Source organism: Lytechinus pictus, chromosome 2 (assembly GCF_037042905.1).
Source record: "Lytechinus pictus isolate F3 Inbred chromosome 2, Lp3.0, whole genome shotgun sequence".
NCBI lineage: Eukaryota > Metazoa > Echinodermata > Echinoidea > Temnopleuroida > Toxopneustidae > Lytechinus > Lytechinus pictus.
In genome coordinates, this window is record NC_087246.1 from 38981799 (window position 1) to 39009284 (window position 27486).

At 34.9% G+C, this 27486-nt stretch overlaps 1 protein-coding gene across 1 annotated transcript; it reads left to right on the top strand.

The window, feature by feature from the left end:
• Positions 1 to 5419: 5419 nt before the first annotated feature.
• LOC129254248 (E3 ubiquitin-protein ligase TRIM71-like) lies at positions 5420 to 13510 on the top strand. The gene has a single exon (XM_054892704.2). The coding sequence runs from the start codon at positions 6021 to 6023 to the stop codon at positions 8352 to 8354; it is 2334 nt and encodes a 777-aa protein (XP_054748679.2). The 5' UTR covers positions 5420 to 6020; the 3' UTR covers positions 8355 to 13510.
• The last annotated feature ends 13976 nt before the right edge of the window (positions 13511 to 27486 follow it).

Here is a 27486-nt window from a genome sequence, read left to right on the forward strand (position 1 = left end):
AAAATATAACAGAATAAATAAATAAGAAAAGAAAAAAAAAGTAGCTTACACATTATTAGTTTACATTAGAAAAAAGTACAGCTTATCAACAGATAATACTTGATAAATATGTAGTAAAAGCAGTCACTTTGTCTCTTCTAAGTATCCCTCATCCCTATAGTATAGTAAAGGCAAGAATGTATTAACAGAGGGATAAAAATCAGGTGATTCACCTATTATTAAAGATTAACAAAGTTCCATCCTCAGAAGGCATATTAAGATTTTCTTCAGTTACAAAATTTGATGATAGAATATCTTACAACTTAAATCTCCATTTCCGAAAATGGCTTGTAAGTTTATTATTTTTCTTGGCAATACGATATTCAATATCCTTGTTAGAGGTCAAATATGCTTTATAACCGTCAAAAGTTGGTGGTTTGTTCTGAAATTTACAAATATAAATATAATACTTAAGCAAAAGAAACAAATATGTAAGGAATTTATCATCAATATAACCGAACATCTTTTCAAATTTTGAAACATTCTGTAAATCATGCTTTTGGTTTCCTAAATAATAGCTTTCATAATTTCATCCCAAATAGGTTTCACAGGACATTCAATAAAAATATGTAAATAGGTTTCCGGGTCACTGTTACAAAAAGAACAATTAGGGTAGTCCTTCCTTTTAATTTTATACAAGAAATCATTGAAACTTATTGCTTTATGAAATAACTTGAAATAAAAAGAGTGCACACGTGTCATTATGGACTTAAAGTTATTTACATGAACTTTCTCCCAATTGACCTCATCTGTATTATGGAGATCATTCCAAAAAAACTATACGTTTTTCTGGAACACATGGTTTAAGTAAAATACTATATGCATATTTTGGGATTCTCAGCAGTGTTACTCTGATTTCATCAAAAATTTGATGTGGGGATAAGTCAAAGGTAACTAAATAATCAGCTGGTATATTTTTCATTAAAAATTGTATTTCCTCCTATCCTGAACATTTATGCCAAAGTCTAGAATAAGCTCTTCAAATAATTTATTACCAGGGTGAGGATTCAGAAAATCACCAATATAAATAATACCCTTATCTAACCAATCCGGGTATATGATATATTGTTTTGACTTTGAACGAATGTTTATATTAAACCAAATACACTGACAAGAACCAAATGAGGAAAAGGGAGTATCATATTCAGCTTCAGAGAATTTTTCCCTAAATATATACCATGTTCGGATAGACTCAGCCAATTGACTTGAGCTTAGTTTATTCAAAATACTTTCCGGAGCATGTTTTCCATAAAATATCCTGTATATTACTAAAATCATTCAATACAGAAATGTCAATAGACTTCCACATACCTTTATAATCATCATCAAAAAGCATTTTAACCCATTACATTTTTGTGCAAGACAAGAAGTATAAGGATCAACCATTCTTAAACCACAAACTTTTTGAATGTTTAAACATGAACGCCTGTGTTCTGCGTATTTTCTTTGAACATGTAAAATACCTGTAAAATACATAAGCTATGAGTTGATATAAGTCTTATATAATATTAATCATTGTTGGGCTTACAAGAACAAAACGTGATGGTTTGATGTACATGTACTTATGGAATGAAAATTAAGTATATATAACAAATAATTATTACTTCCCTTTTCTCAATTTTGATGTTGGATGAATATAACCGCATACTTCGTAAAAACAAAATTGATTTTATTTTATTGATGTAACTATGTATACCATTCAGTGATTTTTCTGTCTAAACTTATTGAATTTTTGATCACTTTTACATTGTTTCTTCATATAAATCAACTTACAGAGATCAAATACATAATCAGTCATGTGCTCATTGTCAAGTGCGATGCAGAATGGGAAAAGATGAAAACGCTAAAAGAACTAGACTTGCAAGAGAGAGACTGGGTGAGGGAGAAATAGAGAGGGGGGAGAAGGAGATGCGGTATCGACAGGTGTATATAAGTAGGGCGAATATAATAACCATGATAACATGGGGGGTGAGAGAGAACTAAGGAAGGGGAAAAGAGATGAGAAGGGAAGCACAGGAATTACGGGGTATTATAGGAAAAAGAGGACGAAAATGATTTGATTTATTCTTCCATCATTGGTAAAAGGTCAAGTCCACCCCGGAAAAATATTGAGTTGAATCACTTGTCCTTTAAAAAAAAAATCAAAAGAGACTGAGACTGTTTTTTGTATCTTAAAGTCACGCTATTATGTTAAATGGGGCAGTAAAGATTTTCACGATCCAGATTTCTTTTTTAATATCTTTTTGTTATTACTTGAAAACTCACAGGGGGTAGCCGCCACTGGTATGTGAATGGAAATAAAATAAATTATGATTTCCCCTCACAATTTGCCTTAATTGCTGATAATGATGGATATATCTTTGATTTAGGTTCCTAGCTCTCTCATCCCTCATCTGAACCGACCCCCCCCCCAAAAAAAAAAAAACCCACCAGCTATGGTTTCCATTGTATGTTCGATTACCCAGATGATGTAATACTGCACGAGGTAAACGCTTAACCAGGATTGACCCCCCCCCCCCCCCCCATGCAGGACCCTGGTCATTCTTTGATCGGCGCCAGTGATAGAGCTGAATATGAGGCAACAGTAAAAAAATGTATTGTCAATTATCGGTATTATTTCTTTTACGGTACTCGGAAAAAACTGAAAAGATGGATTGTAAAGTGAATTATTTTATAGCGCCCTCATTGTTGAATATCTATTGAGTGTCGCGAACTGATAATCTCCCTGTATAAACTGTGCAAAATTCCCCCCCCCCCCCGAAAGTTGTCAGATCTGACAACTTTCAATGACTTTGATCATGGGCCTTGCTGATAAGTAATGATACTATGGTAACTGTCCAATAAAACGCGCGACAAGCCCCCCTGCATCACATTGAATTTGAGAATTACGGTGAACGAGACATTGAAATTAAAGGAGGAATGATTTCAAACTAAAAAGTATCACACTTCTTAGTTCATTTTAATAAAGTCTTCTTCACTATTTTTTTTAATCTCACAAACCCATCTCGGCCTCGGATGAATACTCGATGGTCGGTGACTCTGTGTTTTCATTGATTATATAACAATCTCTCAATGTTGTTTGTTTTTTAACCTATATTCGCCACAATCCTAAGAAAAGGGACGTAACATATTGTTATCCGACATTACGTAACTTGTATCGTGCATCAACCGAGATGGATACGGTGTGGTCAGTGATTACTTCTAAGAAATTGACCCTAATTCCTCCTATTCTCGTCTGTATGTCGGACACGCAATAAGTTAGGCTATATTATTAGGGCCATTGTGATAGAAGTTCCATTAGTCGTTGTTGATCAATGTCGGCCTACTAACAGGCCTACATCAAATTATTGTTTTGAGTATATTCAGTGGCGTAACTACGGGGGGGGGGGGGTAAAGGGAGGCACGTGCCCCCCCCCCCCCCCCCCATCGGCTGGCAAAAAAACCCCGTTGAAAAGGAGAAAAAGAGGGAGAAAGGAAGAGAAACGTAATGGGAAATAAGAAATTATTGTTTATTATATTATATCATCATTATGTTATGTTATATTACATAAGAAACATTTTTTTATAACTTAATGAAACATAATTTGCTCAGGGCCCATGTCTTCACTGTTCCTGGTGCTCGCATTGTCTGTTTAACCATGGACCTGTTTAATCCTGTTGTACTAAAACCTCCCGTTTTCAAGTCAATATACACCAAATATAATTCCTCGCACTTCGAGTTATTATTGTTTTATGTAGTGACATATGCTACATAAAGTGATTGATATAAAACATTTCCTGCCCGTGCTTAACTTCGCATTGGTGGATTGGTGAGATATGTCTGCTCTTCATGAATTCCTAAAATCAGTCATTTAAATGTCCCTTTTTCTGATCTGAATATCAAAAATTTTCAGCTCGCGCTTTGCGCTCGCATCACTTGGATATACGAATGGTCTTAGTGAATTCCTACAAACAAGCCTTAGAATGTCCCTATTCAGGTCTGAATATAAAAAAATTTCAGCTCGTGCTTCGCGCTCGCATTATTTGATCAGTGAGATACATATCTGTTTTATGGCACTGTCCTTAAAATGTCTCTATTAGGTCAGTATACCTGGCAACTGAGCGCGCTCAGTAAGTGACTCAATTTTTTTGCTGGTGCCCCCCCCCCCCCCCAATGCCGTGACCCATGATACACAACTGAGTATATTATCCGCTTATATGGGCTTATAAGGAACTTTTCGCTGGCACGTACGTGCAATTAATATAAAACCTTTTCGATATTCAAGGGGGGATTCAAGGGGGATGACATACATCAAACCATGATATGTTATCAACTTCTTTAAGAGTGGTGACAAATTGAAAAATTCACAATCAAATTTGAACACCGACCGTCGACAACCTTGAAAGGGCAACTATATATAAAAAAAAAAATACTTCGATCCTGTTCAGTTGTTCTTTGTAGTACTGAAACATAATTATCAACCGCATTATTAGTGGCACCATTGCCCTTAGCAATAAATCCCCACTTTGATCATTTTCTTTTCATTTCCTCATAACATTTTGTGTTATTCAGATGTAATTAATTTATGTTTCGTTCGTCTATTGATTAGATCAAGGTTAGCTTCAATATATTTATCATCATCGTTATTAATATCATATCTATACAGGGTATGTGTCACTAATAGGAATATATGCCAATTAGTGACACACATTTCTCCTAGCTGTAGTGGGCCACTTTAAACAGGACTTAGCCGCACACCTATAAAAAAAGAAAGGGACAAGAAAATGATTAAAAGACCTATACAACATTACAAAGTTTGCAGAGTTTACATGTGAATACATTCTCCGATTGATTGCTGCAGTTCGCATATAGAGGTTGGATCGCGAATATGCAAAGCGCGGTCAAATTTCGTCTTACTCTGTAGAATCATTAACAAACATGTTTGGTAGCTATATAGTTTTCACTCCCTCAAATAGTTTTGGACAAATGGAGCTCCCCTGTGTACAGTTTGGTCATCGGGTTTTCAAATGGACCAAACAAGGGAAGCAGAAATGAAATTTAAAAATCTCTTAATTTTTGGCTTGTCATTTAATTTGCCTATTTTATCCCTACAAGCGACGAGCATGATCCCCAGATAGAGTAGTTCGAGATCTATTGACTGTTCAAAATCAAAATTTTCAATCAAGTTGCTTATTTTTTAAAATTTAGTTTCAAGAATCTCCAGGCCAACTGTCTTGTAAAATGTAAAGGAATAAGTCTATCATATCCATATAAATACAATTTTAACATCGAGATAAGAGATTGGCAGCTGTTATCAATTCTTTACAGGTCAAAACTGGGATCAAGGTTTTATTTACATTTCGACCATTTCAGCTTGGTAGAAGTAGGTCAAATTAATCACCGGGTGAGTAAACCAACGATCTGTTCATCCACACTGATAGAACCTCTATAATTATGTTTCCCATTGTTGCGTTGGTCAGTGGTGAGTAACTGCGTGTACTAGTATACTACGAAACACACAGGAAACTTCGTCCTACATTTCCATCGCTTCCGTACATCGCACTACTCCTACTGTCGTTGACCTGGCGAATATTGTATGCAGTAGAGGTTGTGCAACAAGCCCTGACGTTGGAATGCGCCTACTTGTATTTGACTCGGGATTAAACAGCCTTCCACCGACTATGTTTCATTGTTTGAAGGATTAAATATCAGACAAGAAGATGTTCTTGAAAATGGACTTAGTGGTCCTTTGACCATGAACAAAACAATGTGTTTCGCGGAGAATAATTGAACGCAATCGTTGCGTTGAGGGAAAATCCGTACGAATGAATTACACACACCAAAGAACTCGCCAACGATCGGGCACAGATAGCACTCGCATTGGCATGAAGCCCATTCGCATTGGAGCCTATATCTCGTCAATGTTTACATTTTTATGTGTTTTGAGATATTGGACTGAAAATCTGACATACTGTAACAGTCTTAAGTATTCTTTGAGCAAATGGCCACCCCGCATGAAGTCGACGAATTTCACGATTCACAACAGTGGTGCCCTCTCTGTTCTGAACGCATAACAGACCCTAAAATATTACAATGTTTGCACAGTTTTTGTCGACCATGTTTGGAGAAACGTGTCGCTGAGCCCGATCGTGTGAAGTGCCCCGTTTGTATGCATGAAACATCACTAGGTGACATGGGACTAGATGGCCTGACCTCAAGCATTCTCATCAATAACATCCTTGATGTTGTCAGTAGCCATGATGATGAAATGGATCAACGTTTATTCCCCCACAGTCACCATCAGAGGCGACAGTGTAAATCATGCGAGGAAGGGCAGATTGCCACACGCCTTTGCAAAGATTGCAATGAAGTCCTCTGTGAAAGCTGTGTCCTGGCTCATCAAAGGGTTCGTCTTACCAAGGATCACACAATTATCTACCTGGAAGGCATCAATGGAAGTCGCCATGCACCTAAACTCCCTTTGCTCTTTCACCACTACCAGCAGCAGCATCAGTATCACCCGCCAAAGATGCAGCCTGTTTCTGATAGACCGCCTAGCTATTGTAGCACTCACAAGGAGATGTTGCGGCTTTACTGCGACACCTGTTACAAAGCCATCTGTAGAGAATGCACCATGGTGGAGCATAATGGTCATGATGTAGTTTACCTGCAAGATGCTGTCCAGGATAGCAAAGCATTGACTGTCAAGATGCTGAATGATGCCAAAGCCAACTCAAGAGCTCTTCAAGAAAGTTTGGCACACACGCAAGCCATGGCAGAGAAGGTAGAGCATAAGTGCCAGTCAGTAGCTTCAGAGGTTCGTGCTAACATCCGCAGGCACAAAATGGGATTGGAAGAAAGAGAGAGGGAGCTTTTACGCAAAGTTGAAGTAATCCGTCAAGTGAAATGCAAATCACTTCATTCCCAGGCTGATGATATTCAACAAGCTATGGAGAGTTTGAATGAGTGTATGGAATCTGTGCAGAAAGCTCTTGAGTCAGGCACCGATGTTGATGTTCTAAAAACCAAAGAAAAGATCATGTCTGAGATGAGAACACTGAAAAGTTTGCGAGGATACCTTCAACCACAGGAGGAAGATGGCATCTTCTTCACACCTCCTGATGGTGTTTTACATACTGCCATCTTATCCATGGGATACATTAGTAGCAGTGCTTATCCTCCTAACTGCTATGCGACAGGTGATGGATTAAAACGGGCTCTGGTTGGCAAGATATCCTCCTTCATGGTTCATTCAAAAGATCACAATAATGAACCAAGATGTGTTGGTGGAGAGATTTTAGAGGTTACTGTCCGTGGTCCTGATGGCATTCTTTATCCAGCGGAGGTCATCGACCAGCAGAATGGCACTTATCTAGCAAGCTACAGACCAATGCTTGAAGGTCAGCATTACTTGTCAGTCACAATTAAGGGCAAGAATATCATGGATAGCCCATTTGTTGTCACTGCTCGCAATGCACGTAAATTCACCACCATCGGTCCAGCCCTCATGTCTTTTGGTAGTGAAGGGGAAGGCGATGGTCAGCTCTGTCGTCCCTGGGGAATTGCAGTTGATGCCGAGGGAAGAATTATTGTTGCAGACAGAAGTAACAACCGTATCCAGATCTTCAATGTAGATGGCTCCTTCAGTCACAAGTTTGGCTCTCCTGGAACCCGCAATGGGCAATTTGATCGGCCAGCAGGAGTTGCTGTCAGTGGTGAAGGCAACATCATAATTGCTGATAAGGATAACCATCGGTGCCAGGTCTTCACTATATCAGGCCAATTTCTCTTCAAGTTTGGTGAGAAAGGTAGTAAGAATGGCCAGTTCAACTACCCTTGGGATGTAGCAGTCAACAGTGAGGGTAAAATCTTGGTATCTGATACCAGGAACCATAGGATCCAGCAGTTTAACCCAGATGGTACTTTCATCAACAAGTTTGGGTTTGAAGGTGCTCTGTGGAAGCACTTTGATTCACCCAGAGGTGTATCCTACAACAATGAAGGGCACATTGTTACAACAGATTTCAACAATCATCGTCTTGTGGTCATCCATTCAGACTTCCAGTCAGCCCAGTACCTTGGATCTGAGGGAACCAACAATGGGCAGTTCTTACGACCTCAAGGAGTGGCTGTTGACCAGGAAGGTTACATCATTGTGGCAGATTCACGAAATCACCGCATCCAAGTATTCCATCCAAATGGTAGTTTTCTGTGTAAGTTTGGTATGCCAGGCACAGGATCTGGTCAGTTAGATCGCCCATCTGGTATCTGCGTGTCTCCAGATGGTGTGATATTAGTGGTAGATTTCGGCAACAACCGAGTGCAAGCATTCTGAAGAATATTACGGGTAAATAAAGGTTGGCCTTTTGTGTTACAGGAGCAGGAATATTTTATGGGAGGATGATTCTGAGCCACTGATATATCCCCACATTCATTTGCATATACCTGTAGCACTCTAAAAAAATGTTGTGTTCTATGTGTATATTAAGTGCTCAAAGCAAAATATGTAAAACATTTCTGTCATTGAGACTTCCAAGCTGGCTAGCTTTTAATGACAAATCTATGCGGGTACTCAAAGATGAATAAATTGTTATTTTTCTGCTGTGTTTTCTGCCCTTTCAACAATCTAATTGTAAAGGTGTTGTGGTTTTATGCAAGTGATTGTCGGGGAATACCAGTCAGATATATATACTTGTACATGATTTTAACCTATAACAATAAGGAGAAATCTTAAATCCAAAAAGAAACGGTTGGTAAATTCAATATTTTAAGAGCATTGTTAAACAGTTTGGGGGAAAAAGCAGTTACGGTAGGCCGTGATAATCATTGCATTTCCTTGATATCAGCAAAGATCTAATGACCACATGATTTTCTGTAATCAAGTGTCTAGAAGGTCACTTGCAGTACATGTACTTTTCTAAAAATAAAGTGTTATTTTGGATAAGCATCAATATGCATAATTACAATGCCCAATTTAGGGATATTCTAATATACAATGCGTTTTGCTGAATCAACTGTTTGGGCCCCAGTACAGTAGCTGCATAACAATGTACTTAATTTTTGTTTTCAAAGGCAAGATAAAGTCTGAATTCATGCTACCCATCAATAACAATGATCAAAAGATGAAACTAGTAGTTAGATATATTGGAGACTATGATGGCTGCGCTCAGTATCTACCTCATTGTTAAAATGGTGTGCTCTACCTCATAGTCAGGGAAGAGGTTCTGCATCCACAGCTCAGGTTGATCCAAGAAGTGATTGTAAATTGCTTTTAAAACTTGCATGTGTAGTAAAATGTTTTGATAACTATAAGATATAAATGTGTATGATATTTTGCAGCTGCCAATATTACTTGAATTATTTCAACAGGCTCCAAGTGCGAAGCATTTTGTTGCCAAAGCTTGAATCTAAACAAAAAAAATGTACATTGATGCAAGACTTGTTCAAATGTTTTATCAAAAGATAAGTTTGTATTTAAGATATATGTTTTTTTTTTCATTTGTTACGTTGTTTATTAGAATAGTTATATTGTGTATTGGGTAGATGTTTTGTGATGTTAATCATTTATTACCAAACAAGTGTTAGAATATCCGTGTGTATATATGACAGCATACATCATTCTCATAGCCGCTGAGGAAGGTGGAATTGTCTTTTCCATGTACTGTATCACATTTAATTGTTTGGCAATAGGGAAGATGTACTTGAAAAACAATGCATCAAAAATGTTCGGGCATTATTAGTGAGTAGCGAGACAACCTAAATGTGGACGAAATGTTATGAATTATCCTGTAAAAAGCTGCCAAATTCAGTTTATTTATCATTATGGTTCTCGATGGCCTTTTTTTTCCAAGCATTATATTTCAGGTTATTATGCTCAGGGAACGCCTTCTTATTTCAGGGCCTGTTTTGTGAAGAACATATGGTCACTGTAAGTTTGCCATTATGGTAATATTCATAGAAATCCCAATTTTGATTGGCTGATGAGCTGTTAGTAACTATAGTAATTGAAACTGTGGCAGGGTTACTAAGTTCTTTATGAAATAGGTCCCAGGTGTACTCTGCCTCAACATTTAGTCAAGGATATCAAAATGATGTCAACTACAACAACAGACTGTATACATTCTAAAGCATTGTTCAGATAATGCACAGCAAAGCTTGGAAACATCTTTTATAGTATTCAGACATGGTACTTGTCGGGGCTGAGTTATATGTATCCCTTATAAAGTTAATTATTGACCAGTTCTCCATTTTCACAGCCAGGAATTTAAAAATAATCTTGTTTTTACCGTCCATGCGCCATTATTTTTAATGAGCCACGCTTACATGTACATTGATTCTGTATACAAATTGTAGCTGAGCTTTGTTGGTTTGACCTGTAGCACTAAGTTGGGCAAACTATGAATACCTTTTTCCCATCAATTTCTACCATTATTGCCAAAGTATGTAATTTTCTGAATAGCTGTTCAAGGTTAGCTGGAACAAATTCTGTGATATTTACCCACAACTAAGAACTTTCTCATATTTTTCTACACAATCATTGTCAATAATTGTAGGCATTAAAACACTTTTAAAAAGCCCTACCACTGATTGGTTGTAACATTGCAGTTACTTGATATGAATTGAATGGTGTAAGTTGCAGCATACTGCACTCTGGAGAACACACACAAAATGCAAATCTTCACAATATTCTGATAATTCAGTTTTTGATATTGTTGCCGAGTCACAGGTCGTAAGTTATACTTACAATGTCAGAAACTAATAAGCAGGCTTAGATCACTAACCAATAAAATCAAATGTTTAGAAAGATTGAATGAAGATTGGGTGATTTGATAAGTCTGCATAAAATGTACAGCTTTCAAAAATTTATATTGGCCGTCAGTAAATAACCCCTGGGTCTTTTTCATAAAGACTTACAATTATTGTGACTACGATTGAAACCTAAATTTGGATTCACTGCTGAGCCCTGTGAGGCTGTTACCATCGAAGTTAACATTATCAAAAGTCCTTTTATTATTTGGGCCTCAGATGTGAAAGATCATTTTCAAAATTTGTTATATGTAGTAATAAATTTATGGGTACATCAATAGAAAAAAATGTCGGAGGTTGTTTGCTTCTGACAGAAAAAAAAGCAAAGCATTAAAAAACATTCACTTTAATTCTGCCTGCTAAACTTGGTATACATGTAGGAGTCAATGGTGGAATGGAATATGAAATAATCTATTAAGAATTAATAACTTTTATTTCAATCATTGATTCTAACATTTCCTCATAAATTTCTAACAATATGGTAAAAGACCACACAAAAGCAAGCATAGCAAATACATTTTGGTAATTCCATTTATACCTCAATATAATGTATGAAGGAAGGGTATTCAATACTTATATTTATTGTTGTAACTATTTTCAACATGTTAAAGTTAATATTGCAATAGAAGAATATCCATTGACCATGAACAAGAGTTGTCCTGGGATAAAAATGCTGCATATTTCCAGTGGAATGCTGTCTGAATTCTTCTATACATAACTAGAAAGTCAATTCAAGAAATATTATGAAACATTGTCATCAATGATATACGTCAGTTTTTACCTCAAACAGTTTGTAAGAAATGTGTTGGTTATACATTATATTGTCTTGTTGATCACAGTGTTTGAATAGTGCTGCACCTGTAAATGTATGTGAACAATTGTGATATAGATATAGATTAATAGAATAATACAATTCTGCACTCCTCATTATCAACTATACATGAATGTAAGAAATGTTTGAAATTGCAATTGTTGTGCTACCTCTGAAGAGACAGCTTTTTAAAAAGAATGTCATTATATTGTAATGTTTAATTGTATTGTGATAAAAATTTGAATTTCTAAGAAATATTAATTTTGAAATGTATGAAAATAAAATCTAGTTGAACTGGGGTACCTAGTAAAAACCAGTCTCATAGACTATCATATACCTCAGCCAAATCAAGGAAGGAGACTTATATCTCAGGCTAATTAGTTAGAAATGGAAATGAAATAAGATTGAAGCTAAGCTTACATGGTGTTGTGTGCTAGATCACAGTCTAAGACTGAAGCTTGCATTTATAATAGTTAGCATATGTGTCTTGCATGGATTTCTGCTTTTATTGCTCAAAGCAAAATAACCCTGCTAGAAAAAGTGTATTTAAGTATCCCAAATGTCAAACATGATTTGCTTATATATCCCAAAGACCCAAACTGCGCTTGTCTTCGTGCTTGCTACATGTATTAGCTTTGTGACGTATCAACTTCTTTGAGTAAAGCTCATTTCTGGTGAAAAAATGCTGTGATTGTGATAAAAAATGTACATGTAAATGGAGCTGTATATAAAGAAATGCTGCAAGACTATATGTTGGTGCCATATTTGTTGTATAATAGATAAGTGTAGAACTTTGTCAAACCCAAGTCATTTATAAGTAGGCTCAAGGGATCAGGTGCCTGTTTTCTTTTTTCTCCATGATGTTCATGTACCAATACCTCCGTTTAAATTTGGAATGAAGCGCTGAGAAAGCTTGCCTGGAAAAAAATGTTACCAAGAGTTTTACTTTTACTACACCCTGTATACATGTACAGTAATATACATAGTTACATACATGTACATGTATAAAACTTTTTCACAAGTATGCAATGTTCTTGTTTCATAAAGCTTGTCAATAGCAAATGCTGAATTTCAATTACATTTTATAATCATGTGAGTAAGCAATCAAATATCACTCATTCAATTATTGTAAATTCTGAAATGGCACCTTGCTCTCAAATCTGCCAATTACTGAATTCATTTTTTGGAATTATCTCTACAGTGTATGAGACCATGATCAAGTCATGCCATGTGTGTACAGGGAGAATATCAGAAGATTAATTGCTTCTTCACATCATGTAAGCTTGTATAAGATCAGTAATGTTTTGTGAACAAAAATGCGAGTAGAGTATACAGTATGACTTTCAAGGGAACTTGATAGATTTAACAATTAAAGACACATCCTGTCATATATTGTTTGCCTTAAATACTACTTACATGTAATACCTTTTTTGGATAATAATCATTACAACATGAAGTGGAGGGTACAAGTACTGGTACAGGTATATCATGTAAGGTAGGATACTCTTGTTTGAGATTTTACAGGGACATTCAATCTGCACATTCAAGTCATTTTTATTTGATCTCCCTAATTAAGAAATTACATGTATAATCAGGGGTTCCGTTACATTTGCTTCAGCGACAATTGCTCCGATGGAAAATCTGCACATTAAGCGGAACATAAAAGCTAACCTTCAAAACTAAATAAACCCTAAACATAAATCTTTACATTAATATTCTGAACCAAAAACTCTATTACAATCCTAACTCTAATCATATTCCTTCTGAGATATTAAGACCTGAGCAATTGTCGCAGGAGCAAATGTCGTGTCATCATAATCAGGACCTGCTGAGAAACTTGTTTTATATAATTAAATGCAAATATATTTGAATTATAAATAAACAAATTTTTGCCAGTGATATATTAAATTTTTCATGATCGTAATATAGACAAGAACTGATAAATGATCAAACTGGAGTGTAAATTGCATCTTCAAGCAAGCATCACAAGGTCATGATAAGATAAGCTGTGAAATATACGAGACTGAAATGTCTGAATGCTGCAAAAAAAATTGTATTTGATAATGTGCTTATTATTTACCAAAATTGCAATGACTTTAAATTAGTATAGTATTTAATAGTTATAATCTGTAAAAAAAAATGTTTTTAAGGAATGTTAATTTCTTTTAACTATGTATTTCGTGTAAATTTGTTGAAATGAAATGGTGTGAAAAATTCATCCAAGTTCAACTTTTCTTTCATTCTTTTATCGAAAGCCAACACTGCATGTTACCATCACTGGTAAGACTGCACCATACTTTCGTACAGTATACTCCTATGTATGTAACAAAAATGTTTGGAAATGGGTATGACTTTATCTTTTGTTTGACCGATTTTAGTTTACGAGTACTTAATTTGTCACTTATATAAATTTGTATCAAACCAATAGTTCTAATGTCAATAAGATATGAAACCTTGAGCCTTGTACCCAAGTACATCAAGTTACAAAATTGAAATTATGTAATGCAGGGAACATAAATGTGTAGAAAGGAGCTTGTAACCACATTGCTATGTCATAGGAAATGAAATAAAAACTTTACATAGATACACACTTGTCAATGGATAATGATCAACTTTATCTGTTCCAAAATTAATCTGAACTTTACCCATTTCCAGAAAAATATGAAAAATAAATGATAAATAAATGTGCTAATGAACTAATGGGGGCCATAGGGCACTCTGTACTACAACACAAAAATATACTAAATCAAAAATCTAGAAGATCTATATCAATGTACATATGCGTGACCAAAAAAAAACACGTAAAAAGTGTAGCATTATGATTTATCAGGTTAAGAGGTTATAAATGCATTAGCCATTTTGGGTTTGAATAAAACCAATAACGTTTTGTAGAGGAAAGAGGGGGGAAATAAAAGATGTTTCTTGGGTGTATCAATCCACTCTGGATTTTTGTGTAATCTAAAATTTCCCGATTTATGGCCATGATTTTAGGGTTTACACTCGTTCAGGTTTTTTTTATATAATAGGGAATTGCTGAAAAATACTTGTGAAGGGATAATAATAATAATAATAATAGACAGTTCTTGTATAGCGCATAACACATTATAAATAACGTCTCTATGCGCTTCCAAAGGACTTGGATATTATTACCCTGGCTTTAGCCCCGCAGCCTTTTACAGCGCTGGGGCGTTTCAAGGAATAAATTCCTGCCAGGTACCCATTCACCTCACCTGGGTTGAGTGCAGCACAATGTGGATAAATTTCTTGCTGAAGGAAACTACGCAATGGCTGGGATTTGAACCCACGACCCTCTGTTTCAAAGTCCGGAGACTAATCCACTGGGCCACAACGCTCCATAATCCAAGCATTACATTGGCAATGAGAATAAAAATAGCACAGAAATACAGCTGACGTTGCTACAGAGCTTTCCGATGTTTTCTAGAAGCAGTATGGTCGTGCATGTGTTCATTGATATAGTTGAGTGCCCCCATTTCTGGTCAAATAGGCTTTATTTATAATTTTCCATTGATATATTTTATATATTTTTTTTTTGTTCAGTTTATCTTGGTTGCACGACATGTAAATTTGTCAAGGTCAAAATATTAAATTTACCACTCGGAACTGGAGAATCCAAAATATTTGACAGAATTTAATCTAATTCAAATCAATACCATCTATAATCTTTGAATTTAATAGAAATTAGTATATAATGATGTCATTCAGAACTTTGTGGATTACTGTGGTAAATGCTTTCAATAGAGGGTTTTTCTGATATTAATTTTCTAATTTACAAATTACGTTTTTCTTTTGTCCATTTGTTTAGATTTATCTGTGTAGGTTTTGGTGTACTGCGTATTTTACAAGTCATTAAATCATGAAAAATATTAATTCATGCTTGTTATTTTCACCTTTTGAGTTGCACCGTTTCATTGAATGAAAAATAAATGTTTTAGATGGCACCTAAAAATATATCTTTTTCTTTCTTTGTTGTATTATATTACAGTTAATGTACCTGTACCTAATGCTATTAAAATCTGACTCGCAAACGCCCCAGATTATTGAAGGGTTACTCCAGGCTGAATGTAATATGGTATGAATAACTAAATCTATAATAAAATATGCAAACATATTTTGCATCACTCTCCATCATAAACACACTGTATGCACACAGTGAGCTTAGTATTATGCAATCCCCTCATCATTTCTTCAGCTAGCATTTTGATTATTAAGATGTAAAATTATTTTTTATACAGTGTACAGGTTTGTAGAATATCTCCATGATGATGTCCTTATGTATTAAATTGGTACTTATTGATCCTGGTTTACACATTCTTGGAGCAGAAAATATGAATAATTGGTATTCTATATAATAATAAATAAAAAGAGAGGGGACATCACCTCAGCTCTCATATTGCATATTCATGTTCATGTTCACATGCATATAGCTGAATCTCTGAAATAATCTGATAAGTGATCATGATGAAATTTTCTTGTTTCGCCAAGGAGCTTTTGGGTTTGCTCATTTTAATACTCTATTAATCAAATGTTATTATTTTCAGCCTGGAGTTAGACCATTTTCTAAACATCTGAAATTTGTACTTAAAATTCTTCACATCTTTGTGTATCAATGGTATCAAGGTCTCACATCCTTCACATTCAATCCACTTTCTATCATACATTAATGAAGGGTTCATTGAAAGTTTACCCACATGGGAAAATGTACTTAGCCAAACTGGAGCTACAGATAACTGTACCTATGACTAACTGAAATGACACCAGTTGGGCACATGCCAGCTTTTCCTCACCATGTTATTCAGGAAAAATAGTAATCAATAACAATTTACACTGGTAAACCAAGTTGCATCACCATCAGCAAAGTTTTTGAATTATCCCACTATTTCTGATGCAGCAAAAGATCTCAATCAGAACCATCTTGAAAATATTTGTCATGAAAAAGCAAGGAATGAACTACATGTATATTGTGGGATTTATTCGCCTCCAGATTACAATCCTGAGTCAACTTTGCAATTTGCAAGTGAAGATGTGCTCAAATTTTGGCTTGGGATAATTCATTATAGTACCATATATATCCTCATATATTTTCTGAAAAGGGGGCTAAAATACACTTGCTCAGGTGATGGAGATGGGTTTCATTAATATGTAGATTAATCCTAGAGGGCTGATCAAGCTAGAATGTGAATTCAACAAACTTTGGCTGATGGAGAACCATATTCCTTAGCAGGAAAGCATTTGTTCTGCTGGTAATTGTGGTGTAAGAAGATAAATGAAGTTAGGAGATTGCATCATATTACATAACACTATATTCCTGTGTGGGTTGGTGGACTGCATTTGTGAACTTACACAATCATGTCCATGGCCGGACACTGGGGGAAGCAGAGATATTCTGTTTGTTTTTTTATGAATTTATTATATTTCCCTCTCTTAATTTCCAATACTGATCAAGGAGTTTTCTCATTGGTCTGATACCAAGCTGGAAGCATTCAATCACAAAAATTATGTATCATGGCTAGTGGTGGCCAAATGATGAACCTGATTAATCATTACCTGGCATCTCATTCACTTTGTTTAGGTTTCCAAGAAGGATATTACCCAACTGCATTTTGTAAAGATTTATGTGGAGAGTAGATTAAAAGGGATATGTGTCATGGTTTGCAGCAGTAATCAAGCGCAATGGCATCAGCTCAGCTGCAATGCTTATTTAACCTCTGTAACGGTGTTCATTTGTGAAATGTGTATGAAAGTAGGAAATTAAGACGGAAAGACTACATGTAATAATGTTGGTGCCATAATCGTTGTATAATATATAAGTATAGAATTGTCAAACCCAGTAGATTTCATAAAATTGTAGGATAGTGCAGAAAATTGAAGCAATGAGATGGTGAGTAACAAGAGGGAGACAGAGAAAAATGGATGGGTGAGTCATAGGAAAGGGAAAATGATTTGAAACAAGCAAAACATAACATACATAGATCATTGCACTAAATATGTAAAGAATTGCATACAGAGAGCTTACTGTTTAAAACAAACACTGTTAAAGGAAGAAAATCTATCATTGGATAATGAGAACGACATTTAGAGTTGAAACAAACTGCATTATTCATGAATTTAGGATCAGATTCAGTAGGAAACCTTCGCTTGAATTCCCTGGCAACACTGCTGTGCTGGGATCAGTGTAGTCTGCAGGCACAGACCCTTGGTTTTTGCCATTCACATAGTGCATAATGCAGAGTCTGAAGTAGTGAGACTAGATTCACTTTGTACAGCGGCTGGCTCTACTTATTTGACACAGACAGAGCCTTTGGTGTCTAGTCTTTACTCTAGACCTGTTATTTATTGCTTAGTGTCAAATAGGAGTCTGTGCTTGCAGACTAGGATCAATGCACTGTGGATAAAACACTTGACAACCCCCCTACAAACACACACACACCTCCAAACAATGGCTGATATATATCACTTCATTTACACCATGTATGAAATGAAAGTAGGCATGCAGTTTACAACACATACATTGACGGATACATTTGGTGACATATACCACATATCCAAAACAAACTTAGTTTTGATAAATATAACATTCTTTTGAAGGAGGGGGAATTAAGGGGTGTATATAATTAGATAGCTTTGTTAAATTGTTCATCTGTGAGCCTTATCATTCTGAGCCTAGGTGTTAATGACCTAATCTAGTTTTATATGTTGAAGCACATCCACGTGCTTCAAAAGAATTTTGAATTAAAGCGCGCAATCAGAAAACAGGCATAGGGGGCGCAGCCTCGTAAAGTACTATCTGTCAACATAGGCATCCCCAGAAACCGAAGCCCAATGACTGCTGCACATGATTTCAAAGTTAAGGTCTCTCAATCTAATACACTATTGTATGCAAGCAAGCAAGCAAGCAGTTTTCATGTTGCTTTTATCCCTTTCTCAATCATCTAAGTGTGACTCTGTGACCTCTTTCGTCTAGACATGTATCACATGATCTCATGGATGGCAGTCAAGTCCAAAGAAATCTTCAAACATGATCTCTATAGGAACAGGAGGGTGGGTGGGGGTAATAAGAGTAACATTTTTTCTTCCCTGGTCGTTTCTGTTTTGAGTGTGTAGTATGAATCATGCAATCTTTCAAATAGCCATGCAACTCAGGGAATGGGATTCTGATGTATTTAATTTATGCACCATAAGACTGCTTGTCTATTTCACACACATTTTGCAAATCATATATAGACCCTTGATACTTCAGTGTATTCTCTATTGAAATGGCATTATCTTAAATCATGGTAATGACTGGTGAAGATTAATCATCTATTCATTTTTCTTTTACTTCTAATACCACTACAACTACTATGCTACTCAAAGATACCATCATAATTACCACAACTATAGCTCTCTCTTTTTAATATTCTTCTTTTTTAGTTACATACATTTTTTCCTTACTCTTTACCATTGCTTACTTGAAAAATCACGGGGGGGGGGGGGGGGGGGGCTGGATACTGTTATGCGTAATGCTGAAAACCAGTCTTATGAGATGGGACTTATTTCTGAAGCGATAGTATATAGTCCAGTAGACAGCCCGGGGGGGGGGGGGCACTTTTTACATTGACGAGTGGATACCATGCACGACCAAAAAAAACACGTAAAAAGGATGTCTTTTTCAAGATAGGGCACGTTACGTATATAATGTAATAAGGGTGTCAAAAACACTAAAATAATGAAAAAGGGGTATCTATTTTTCGATAGGAAAGCAACATGTTTAGGGTCAAATTTGCGAGGGTACAAAAAATCAAGACTAAAATGTTTTATAAAGGATGTAGACTACTTTTTTCCCCAAGAGTCAACACTACGTTTTTAGAGTATTTGCGCGAGTGGGGCTATACTAAACCCAATGGTGTAGGTAAAGGTAAAACCGACGACAAACGTCCGTGACATAACAATTGAAATATCACTGTACTTGTTTAGGGGTTCAATTCAGGGAATACTTGCCAATAGTATCGTTTTGTTAGGGTTTCACATGCCAATACTTGTTAAGGGGTGCATTTTCAGAATATGGAACATACATGTTTAGGGTGCTTTTTGAGATCTCACGGTCGCGCATGGTATCCACTCATCAATGGAAGTGCCCCCCCCCCCCCCCCCCCCCCGGGTAGACAGCCCCATAGCCCATGTACATGACCTGGAGAAGTTGTTAGGTACAAGGTTTTTTGGTTGATTTATGAGATGTGAATTAATTTTAGCTTGGTTGCCACCTCAGAAATCTTGGGCAATTCTTTTAATAAGCATAATTAGCATATGGTAATCATGTAATTATAGCATAATTCTTATATGTAATATGGTACTTAATCTTAAACCAGAAAGATTGATAGCATAATTAATACCATATTCTAAGGGTTCCTATGACAAGGAATTCAATCATAACCTTAGTTTTTATTTTTAAGTTATTTTAGCAGTCATTGTAATCAGTGTAATTAGCATAATGAGCTAATTAGCATAAGTGTAATATATTTCAGAATATATATATATATATACAGAAAACACTAAAGCATAGATAATACAGCTCTTCTAAGTTCTATATAAGTATCTATAATGAGGAATTTATTTATGACAATGATTTTCCTTTCTAGGCAGTGAAATTTACATAATTAGCATAATTAACATAATTCACCAATTAGCATTTAAGTGTTTATATCTAGAAAACCTGAAAAAAGATAATACATCTCTTCCAAGGTTTTCTATGACAGGGATTTCATATATGACACTAGTTTTCCTTTCTAAAAAATCAATTTGCTGTAATTAGCATAATTAACATAATGAGATAAACATATAGCCCTACATGCAATATCATATTTGCCACTGTATTATCTAACAAGCCCGAAAGCAAGAATTCTACAGCTCTGCTATGGATTCTATGATGAAGAATTCATTTATGAAAATAATTTCTCTTTTTAACAACATTTATTCTTCATAATTAGTATAATCAGTATGATTAGCTAAATAGAATTTGTTGTCAAGTGTTATCTAGAAAACCTAAGAACATGAGCTCTCCTAGGGTTTTCTATGACAAGGATTTCATTTATGACACTAGTTTTCCTATCTAATTAATGTATTTGCTGTAATTAGAATAGTTAACATAATAGGCCTACATGCAATATATAGATTTCTTTGCCACTGTTTTATCTAAAAAGCCTGAAAATAATTTTACACTCCTGCTAAGGTTTTTTATGAAGAGTAATTCATTTATGAAACTAATTTCCACTTTTTAACAAAATTCATTCATCATTATTAGCATAATCAGTATGATTAGCTAATTAACATAATCATAGAATTGTTGTTAAGTGTGATCTAGAAAACCTAAAAACATTAATATAATGAGGATTCCATTTAAGACACTACAGGTAATTTCCCTTTTTAACAAACATAATCACCACAATTAACAAGGGCCAATAATGATGTGCAAAATATAGATTTCTTCGTACCTGTATTATCTAAAAAATCTGATAACATGAATAATACGGCTCTTCTGATTACATTGGTTAAACAGGAAACTATTGTCATAAATGAACGCCTCATAGAAAACGTTAAAAAACTGGCATTTAAGTTTTCAGGGAACTTCTTGCACGTACATGTAAAAATTTAATTAGCCCGTTATGAAAATTATGTTATTTATGATGATTACATCGATTGGTTAAAAAGGAAAGCCAGTGACATATTAATGATTTAATCATCACAGAAACCTTACAAGAGCTGTATTATTCAGGCTTTCTATATAACACTGTGCCAAAAAATCAATGTCAAAACATAGGTATACTAATTGGCACATTGTGCTAATTTATCTTAACTACGATGATAAATTTGATTAGGATAGAAAATTATTCATGTTTTGGGGCTTTCTGGACATAAAATGACAAAGAAATTTAATGTGTTACGATGATAACATTGTATCATAAATTATCTACTCATCATAGAAATCTGTAGAAGAGTTGTATTATTCATGTTTTTAGGCTTTCCAAATATGAAATGACAAAGAAATCCTTGTATATTTATACACACACATATGTTAATTAGTGAATTATACTAATGATGCAAATTACAACAAAAATATATTGCTTAAAAAGGAAAACCACAGACATAAATGAATTTCTTGCCATATTTAAACCTTAAATTAGCTTTATTATTCATGATTTCAGGTTTTGTGGGTATATAATGACAAAGAAATATATCTAATGCACATAATGTATGTTAATTGGTGAATTATGCTAATTACGTAAATGTCACTGCATAAATAGGAAAATCATTGTTATAAATGAATTCCTCGTCATAGAAAACCATAGAATAGCTGTATTATTTATGTTTTGATGTTTTCTGTATGTACATTCACAAATGGGTCTAGGCCTATATATGGCTAATTTGCTCATTATGCTAATTATGCTGATTACAATGACTGCTCATTTACTTACAAATGAAACCAAGGGCATGAATGAATTCCTTGTCACAGGAACCCTTAGAAAAATGGTATTCTTTATGTTTGGATTAAGATATCAGTAGCATGGTAATTACATGATTATGTTAATTATGCTAATTAAAAAAAAATTGTCCAAGGTTGCCAAGGTGGCAACCAAGTTAAATTTACTTCAAAACCCATCTAGAGCACAAATCAACCAAAACCTTGTACACCTTTTCCAGGTATATGGAGGGTTTCTACTGAACTATATGTTGCAAAGTGAATCATATTGATAATGGACTGATCATGGGGGCTGTTCTAACATATCCCTTCCTGTTCCTTACCTCATCCTGCCCTCCAGATAATCACATGAAGAAATATAGAGACAGAGGTGGAGAGAAAGAGAGAAACTGATAAAATTGGTCAATATCAATCATTTTCTTCTCATCCTTCATTCTAGACTCTGCTCATCATAATCAATATCATCATATCATAGGCTAATTCCCAACTCTCTTTACTAAAAAATCAAGTATAGGGGTTGTCGCCCGGGATTGTCGTCCTCAAAAATAGGATGTCAATTCCCAAAGATGTGCCATGAAAAATGGGGAAATCATCAAAATATAGGTTCAGAATGGTCAAATGCATCTTCTATCCTCCAACTTTAATAAGAAGAGGATGGAGATCTGCATCAATACAATGCTAAAGTTGGTATTTGAAAAGATATTTTCCATTGAGCAGTAAATCAGTGTGCAATTTTTAAATTTCCTATCATCAGGTTTCTAAAACTATGTCTAGCTATATCATAAACACAACTTCCAATACATGATTTCACTGATGTTAAAAGACTTTTTTTCCTGGTTCAAATATTGGTACCATTTCATTTCATTACCCCTCTATCCTCACTATAGCCCCCCCCCCCCCTCCTTCCACTGCTGCACTGACTACATTTGACCAGCGATTTATACATGATTTTAAAGAGCTCATTTGGAAGTGATGAATGAGTCAAGTCAGTCTTATGCAGATTGGCATGGCCTCTTCCGTCGATCTGCCCCCCCCCCCCTCCCTGACAGGGTCAACATCTGACTCCCCCATCTCATTCCCGGCCCTGACCAATGTGTGAATAACAGTGATACCTTCTAAAGTCAGTTCAATCTATACAATCTATTTGACACCTGAAACCCTTCTTGGCAATTGTTTCCATGCAACAGTGACAAGCATGTGATAGGCCACAAAGCAACTGACTACATGATAATGAAAGTTTTTGTCATTGAAAGATTAAAGTGCAACAGGAAATGCAGTATGATTCACAATGTGAATGAATATATAATTTATAACCATGGACCTCCACCTTCTATTCTTAGAGTTGTATATCCATGGAGCTACTACGTACTAGCTCCAACCCACCTGTACCTAAGATTATCAGTAAGAGAATCATTCTCATACTTCCCCAATTCTCTCATGTAATATTTCATGAATAATCAATGATTTTGACACTGTTTCATGTTTTGAAAGTGACCATTTACATACATGTACTGTATTTTACCTGAAGATCTCAATGGCAATTAACATCCATTTCAAGGTCCAATCATTAAAAACATAGCAAAAACTTACTAAAGCTTGGTGAATGTTTGATTTTGTTAATACAAATAGGGAGAGGGGGAGTAAATGGGTTCTTCCGGTGTTTTTTAGCAGGAGTTTCTGCATTCATATTTAAAATGATAATTTGCAATACTAGTAGTAATAAAAATACAATACAATTGATCAAATTACAATGTGACAACTAGACAGAAGAATATGATACTGTAAATATATAAACATAATAATAACTATATTTTAATTCGTTATGCAGAAGAAGTAGGTGGTCTCTCGTCTCAGTTTGATTATGATGAGGATGATGATGATCACGATAATGACAATGATGATCATGTTGATATTATATTTGATAAACACATATAGGTTCACAGACATATAGATACACAAACAGACAGACACATAGATAGATGGATGGATGGATGGATAGATAGATATATCATAGGTGGATGGATACATAGACAGATAGAAAGACATATCTAAATAGATCTTAGATAGATAATAAAATAAATAGATAGAACGATAGACAAACATCAAGATAGATAGACTGATATAATAAAGTTTAATAGAAAATAGAATAATAGATAGATTGCTAGATATACAGTCTGTCATCTCAGTTTTCTTGAGCAAGGAATATGAAATGATTTTTTTTAGAAATCAACTCTTTGATGATCTTCATAGTATCTGAGTAATCGTGAGAATAAATTTTGACCATGAAAATGATGGTCATAGTGATGATAATGGCTACATGATCATGATTATGTTGACGATGATGATAATGATGATGATGGTGATGATCATGATAATGGTGATGATAATGATAATGGTGATGATTGATTATGAAAATATTGTGATGATAATTTTCATAGACACACTGAGATTCACAGACAAATAGATACAGAGATAGATAGATAGATAGACAGATAGATAGATAGATGGATATAGACATACAGACTGAAATATATTTAAACAGATAAATAGATAGATAGAATAGGTAGATAGATAGATAGATAGATAGATAGAAAGACTTACATAATTATTCAAAGTTTTTAAACAGATAGATATCAGATAGATAGACAGACTGATATAATTAGATAGATACACTGTAGATAGATAAGATAATCATAATTGGTTTAGTGAAATGTTGTAAAAATAAAATCATAGATTTTAAAAGGAGTGTAGCTCTCACAAATGAAATGTTAAGTCACACTCTTCATCAGTGCTCATGTGACCCCCCAAAAAAATAAAAATCAGTTTCTGAAATACATGTATTTCTTCTTTTTTTCTCCATACACAATTTACACCTGGAAACCCCCCCCCCCCCCCTGCATGCTTTTTCAGTAGACAAATCTCCAACCCCACACTATCCAACTACATGTAAGTATTAGATCTACATGTAGTAGAGTGGGGGATCTGGGGCCCGTTTCATGAAGGACTTGCTACTGTTGTAACTTTGCCATTATGGCAACTAACATCATGATGGTAACAGGGCTCAGCAGCCAATCAGAATCAAGGTTGCCATGGTAGTTGCCATAATGGCAAAGTTACAACAGTTGTAACTCTTTATGAAATGGCCCTGATGTATGGAGACTTAAAGGCCAAGTACACCCCAGAAAAAAGTTGATTTGAATCAATGGGAAAAAAATCAAACAAGCATAATGCTGCAAATTTCATCTAAATCGGATGTAAAATAAGATAGTTAAGACCTTTTGTTAAGTTTCATTTTTCTATCACAAAACAGTTGTATGCACAACTCAGTGATATGCAAATGAGAAAGTCAATGATTTCACTCACTACTTTTGTTTTCACTGTTTGAATTATACAATATTTCAATCTTTACAAATTTGGTAATAGTGACCCTCTTGATTGAACCTTAATTTCTAAAAGAGTTCAAACAATAGAAATTCCACATGTTCGAGAAAATAAAACATTGTTTCACATGACAATGAGGAGAAAATCGAGATCTAGTACTTAGGTGTAGACCTACATGTATTTTTACATGATATGGATTTACCTGGTACTAGTTGTGCGTCTGGATGGGCCGTTTTCCAGACAAGAAGGTAATTTCAGAAAACTTGCAATCAATATTCATAAAATGATTTAAAGTAATATCAGACAATATGACAAAATAAATTGAATGCACCAATTTTTAGAAAATTAAGAGCAACATATGTTGTCCAGACCCCCCTATCCTACAAAGTACAATATAAAAGAAATAAACTTCTAGTGAGTTGGTGATGTCATCAGTCCCCTTATTTGCATACTTACCAGGATGTGCATATTACTGTTTTGTAAAGTTAATTAGCAAAACTTTAAAATGTCATAACTTTCTTATTTTACGTCAAATTTGAATTCTTAGGCCTAGATTTATATGCTGGTCGTTAGTTTTTCTATTTTTCTTTTTCTATTCAAATCTGGTTGGTTTGGACTTCCTCTATTAAAGACAATAAAGTAGATCTATGATAAGCCATCTTTCGCTCTGGATTTTCTAAAAACTCATGCATGAATAGTACTTGTAAATATTTGTGCTTTGTAAACACTGTCTACTATTATTAGATCTACTTTCAATCGGATGGAATAGATCTGGATCTATTGATCGCAAATAAAACTTCTGAGTCGCTGTCTTGTCTAGAAACTTGTGTCCTGTCTGTCAGGCCGTTCACAATTCAATTTTAAAAGGAAAAGTAAGTGATTTTGAGATTTCAGTCCTTCATTCAATGTAAAACCATTTTGCAAGTCTAACGTAAAGTTATTTGTCAACTGGATCAATAGGGTCTATGTGTGCTCCGAATAGTCCTCCTAGCCTAAACAGGAATAACCGTCGTTTCTGGGGATTTATTTATCATTATCAATATCTAACATTTTACTATAATCCCCATTCTGTATTGGTGAGTGGAGCCAACATAATTCAGCGAAACAACCAAAATACAGAGACTGAAGCTTTTGGTCTACAATAGTAGAATTACTAATTATAATTACATGACGTTAAGTACCCGTTTTCTGAGCTACAATGTTTGCCAATATTTGTGACCTACCACCCCAAAACCACCAATGAGTCACCAGGTAAGGTTCTCTGTAAATAGCCAAAAAATTGTAATTTAGTCTCCAAAAACCCAAAATTTAGAAAATAGCTTATCTGAAAGAACAATTCTTCTTCTTCATACTGTAAAAATTTGAAGTCGTGAAGTTGAATAAAAGAAAAGATAAGAGTTTCTTGGACACTACTTTTTCGGACTGCATGGAAGTTTCATTGAGATTACACAGTATGCATTCTCATGCTTGAGTGTACCCCAAACTTCAAACCTTGTTTTCTCCTTATTTTTCAAGCTCTTGCTGAATTTCCTCTGCATTCAATAAAGTACTTGTAATGGCTATTGTTAGTCAATTTAACATTTTAACGCTTATAGGAAATGAATTTTCAAGCTCAATGAAAATCTCAATATTCATTTTGGTCGACTTATTGCTGGGTTTTTTTTGGGGGGCAGGTCACATTTGATCTTGTTACTGTAAACAATTAAGTATAATTTATGTTCAATTTTCATAAAGAAAAACTCCCATAAATTGTTAATAAATGATATGTTTAAAACAAATTCCTTTTATCATTCTTAAGGGACCAGAAACAAATCTAAACTTATTATACACCTTCCGTATGTACTTCATTAACTCAACCTATTGTAAGATTTCAGGGTGTCCATGATTGGAATATGTTACACTGCAGTGTAAAATGTTCAACTTTAACCAAATTCAAATATTTATATAAACAATTATTTAAATGCTTGATGTGCACTGAGCAGATGTCATTTCTTT

What these genes read in the sequence shown, in the direction of transcription:
- LOC129254248 (XM_054892704.2), top strand. Translation starts at nt 6,021, where the DNA reads ATGGCCACCCCGCATGAAGTCGACGAATTTCACGATTCACAACAGTGG.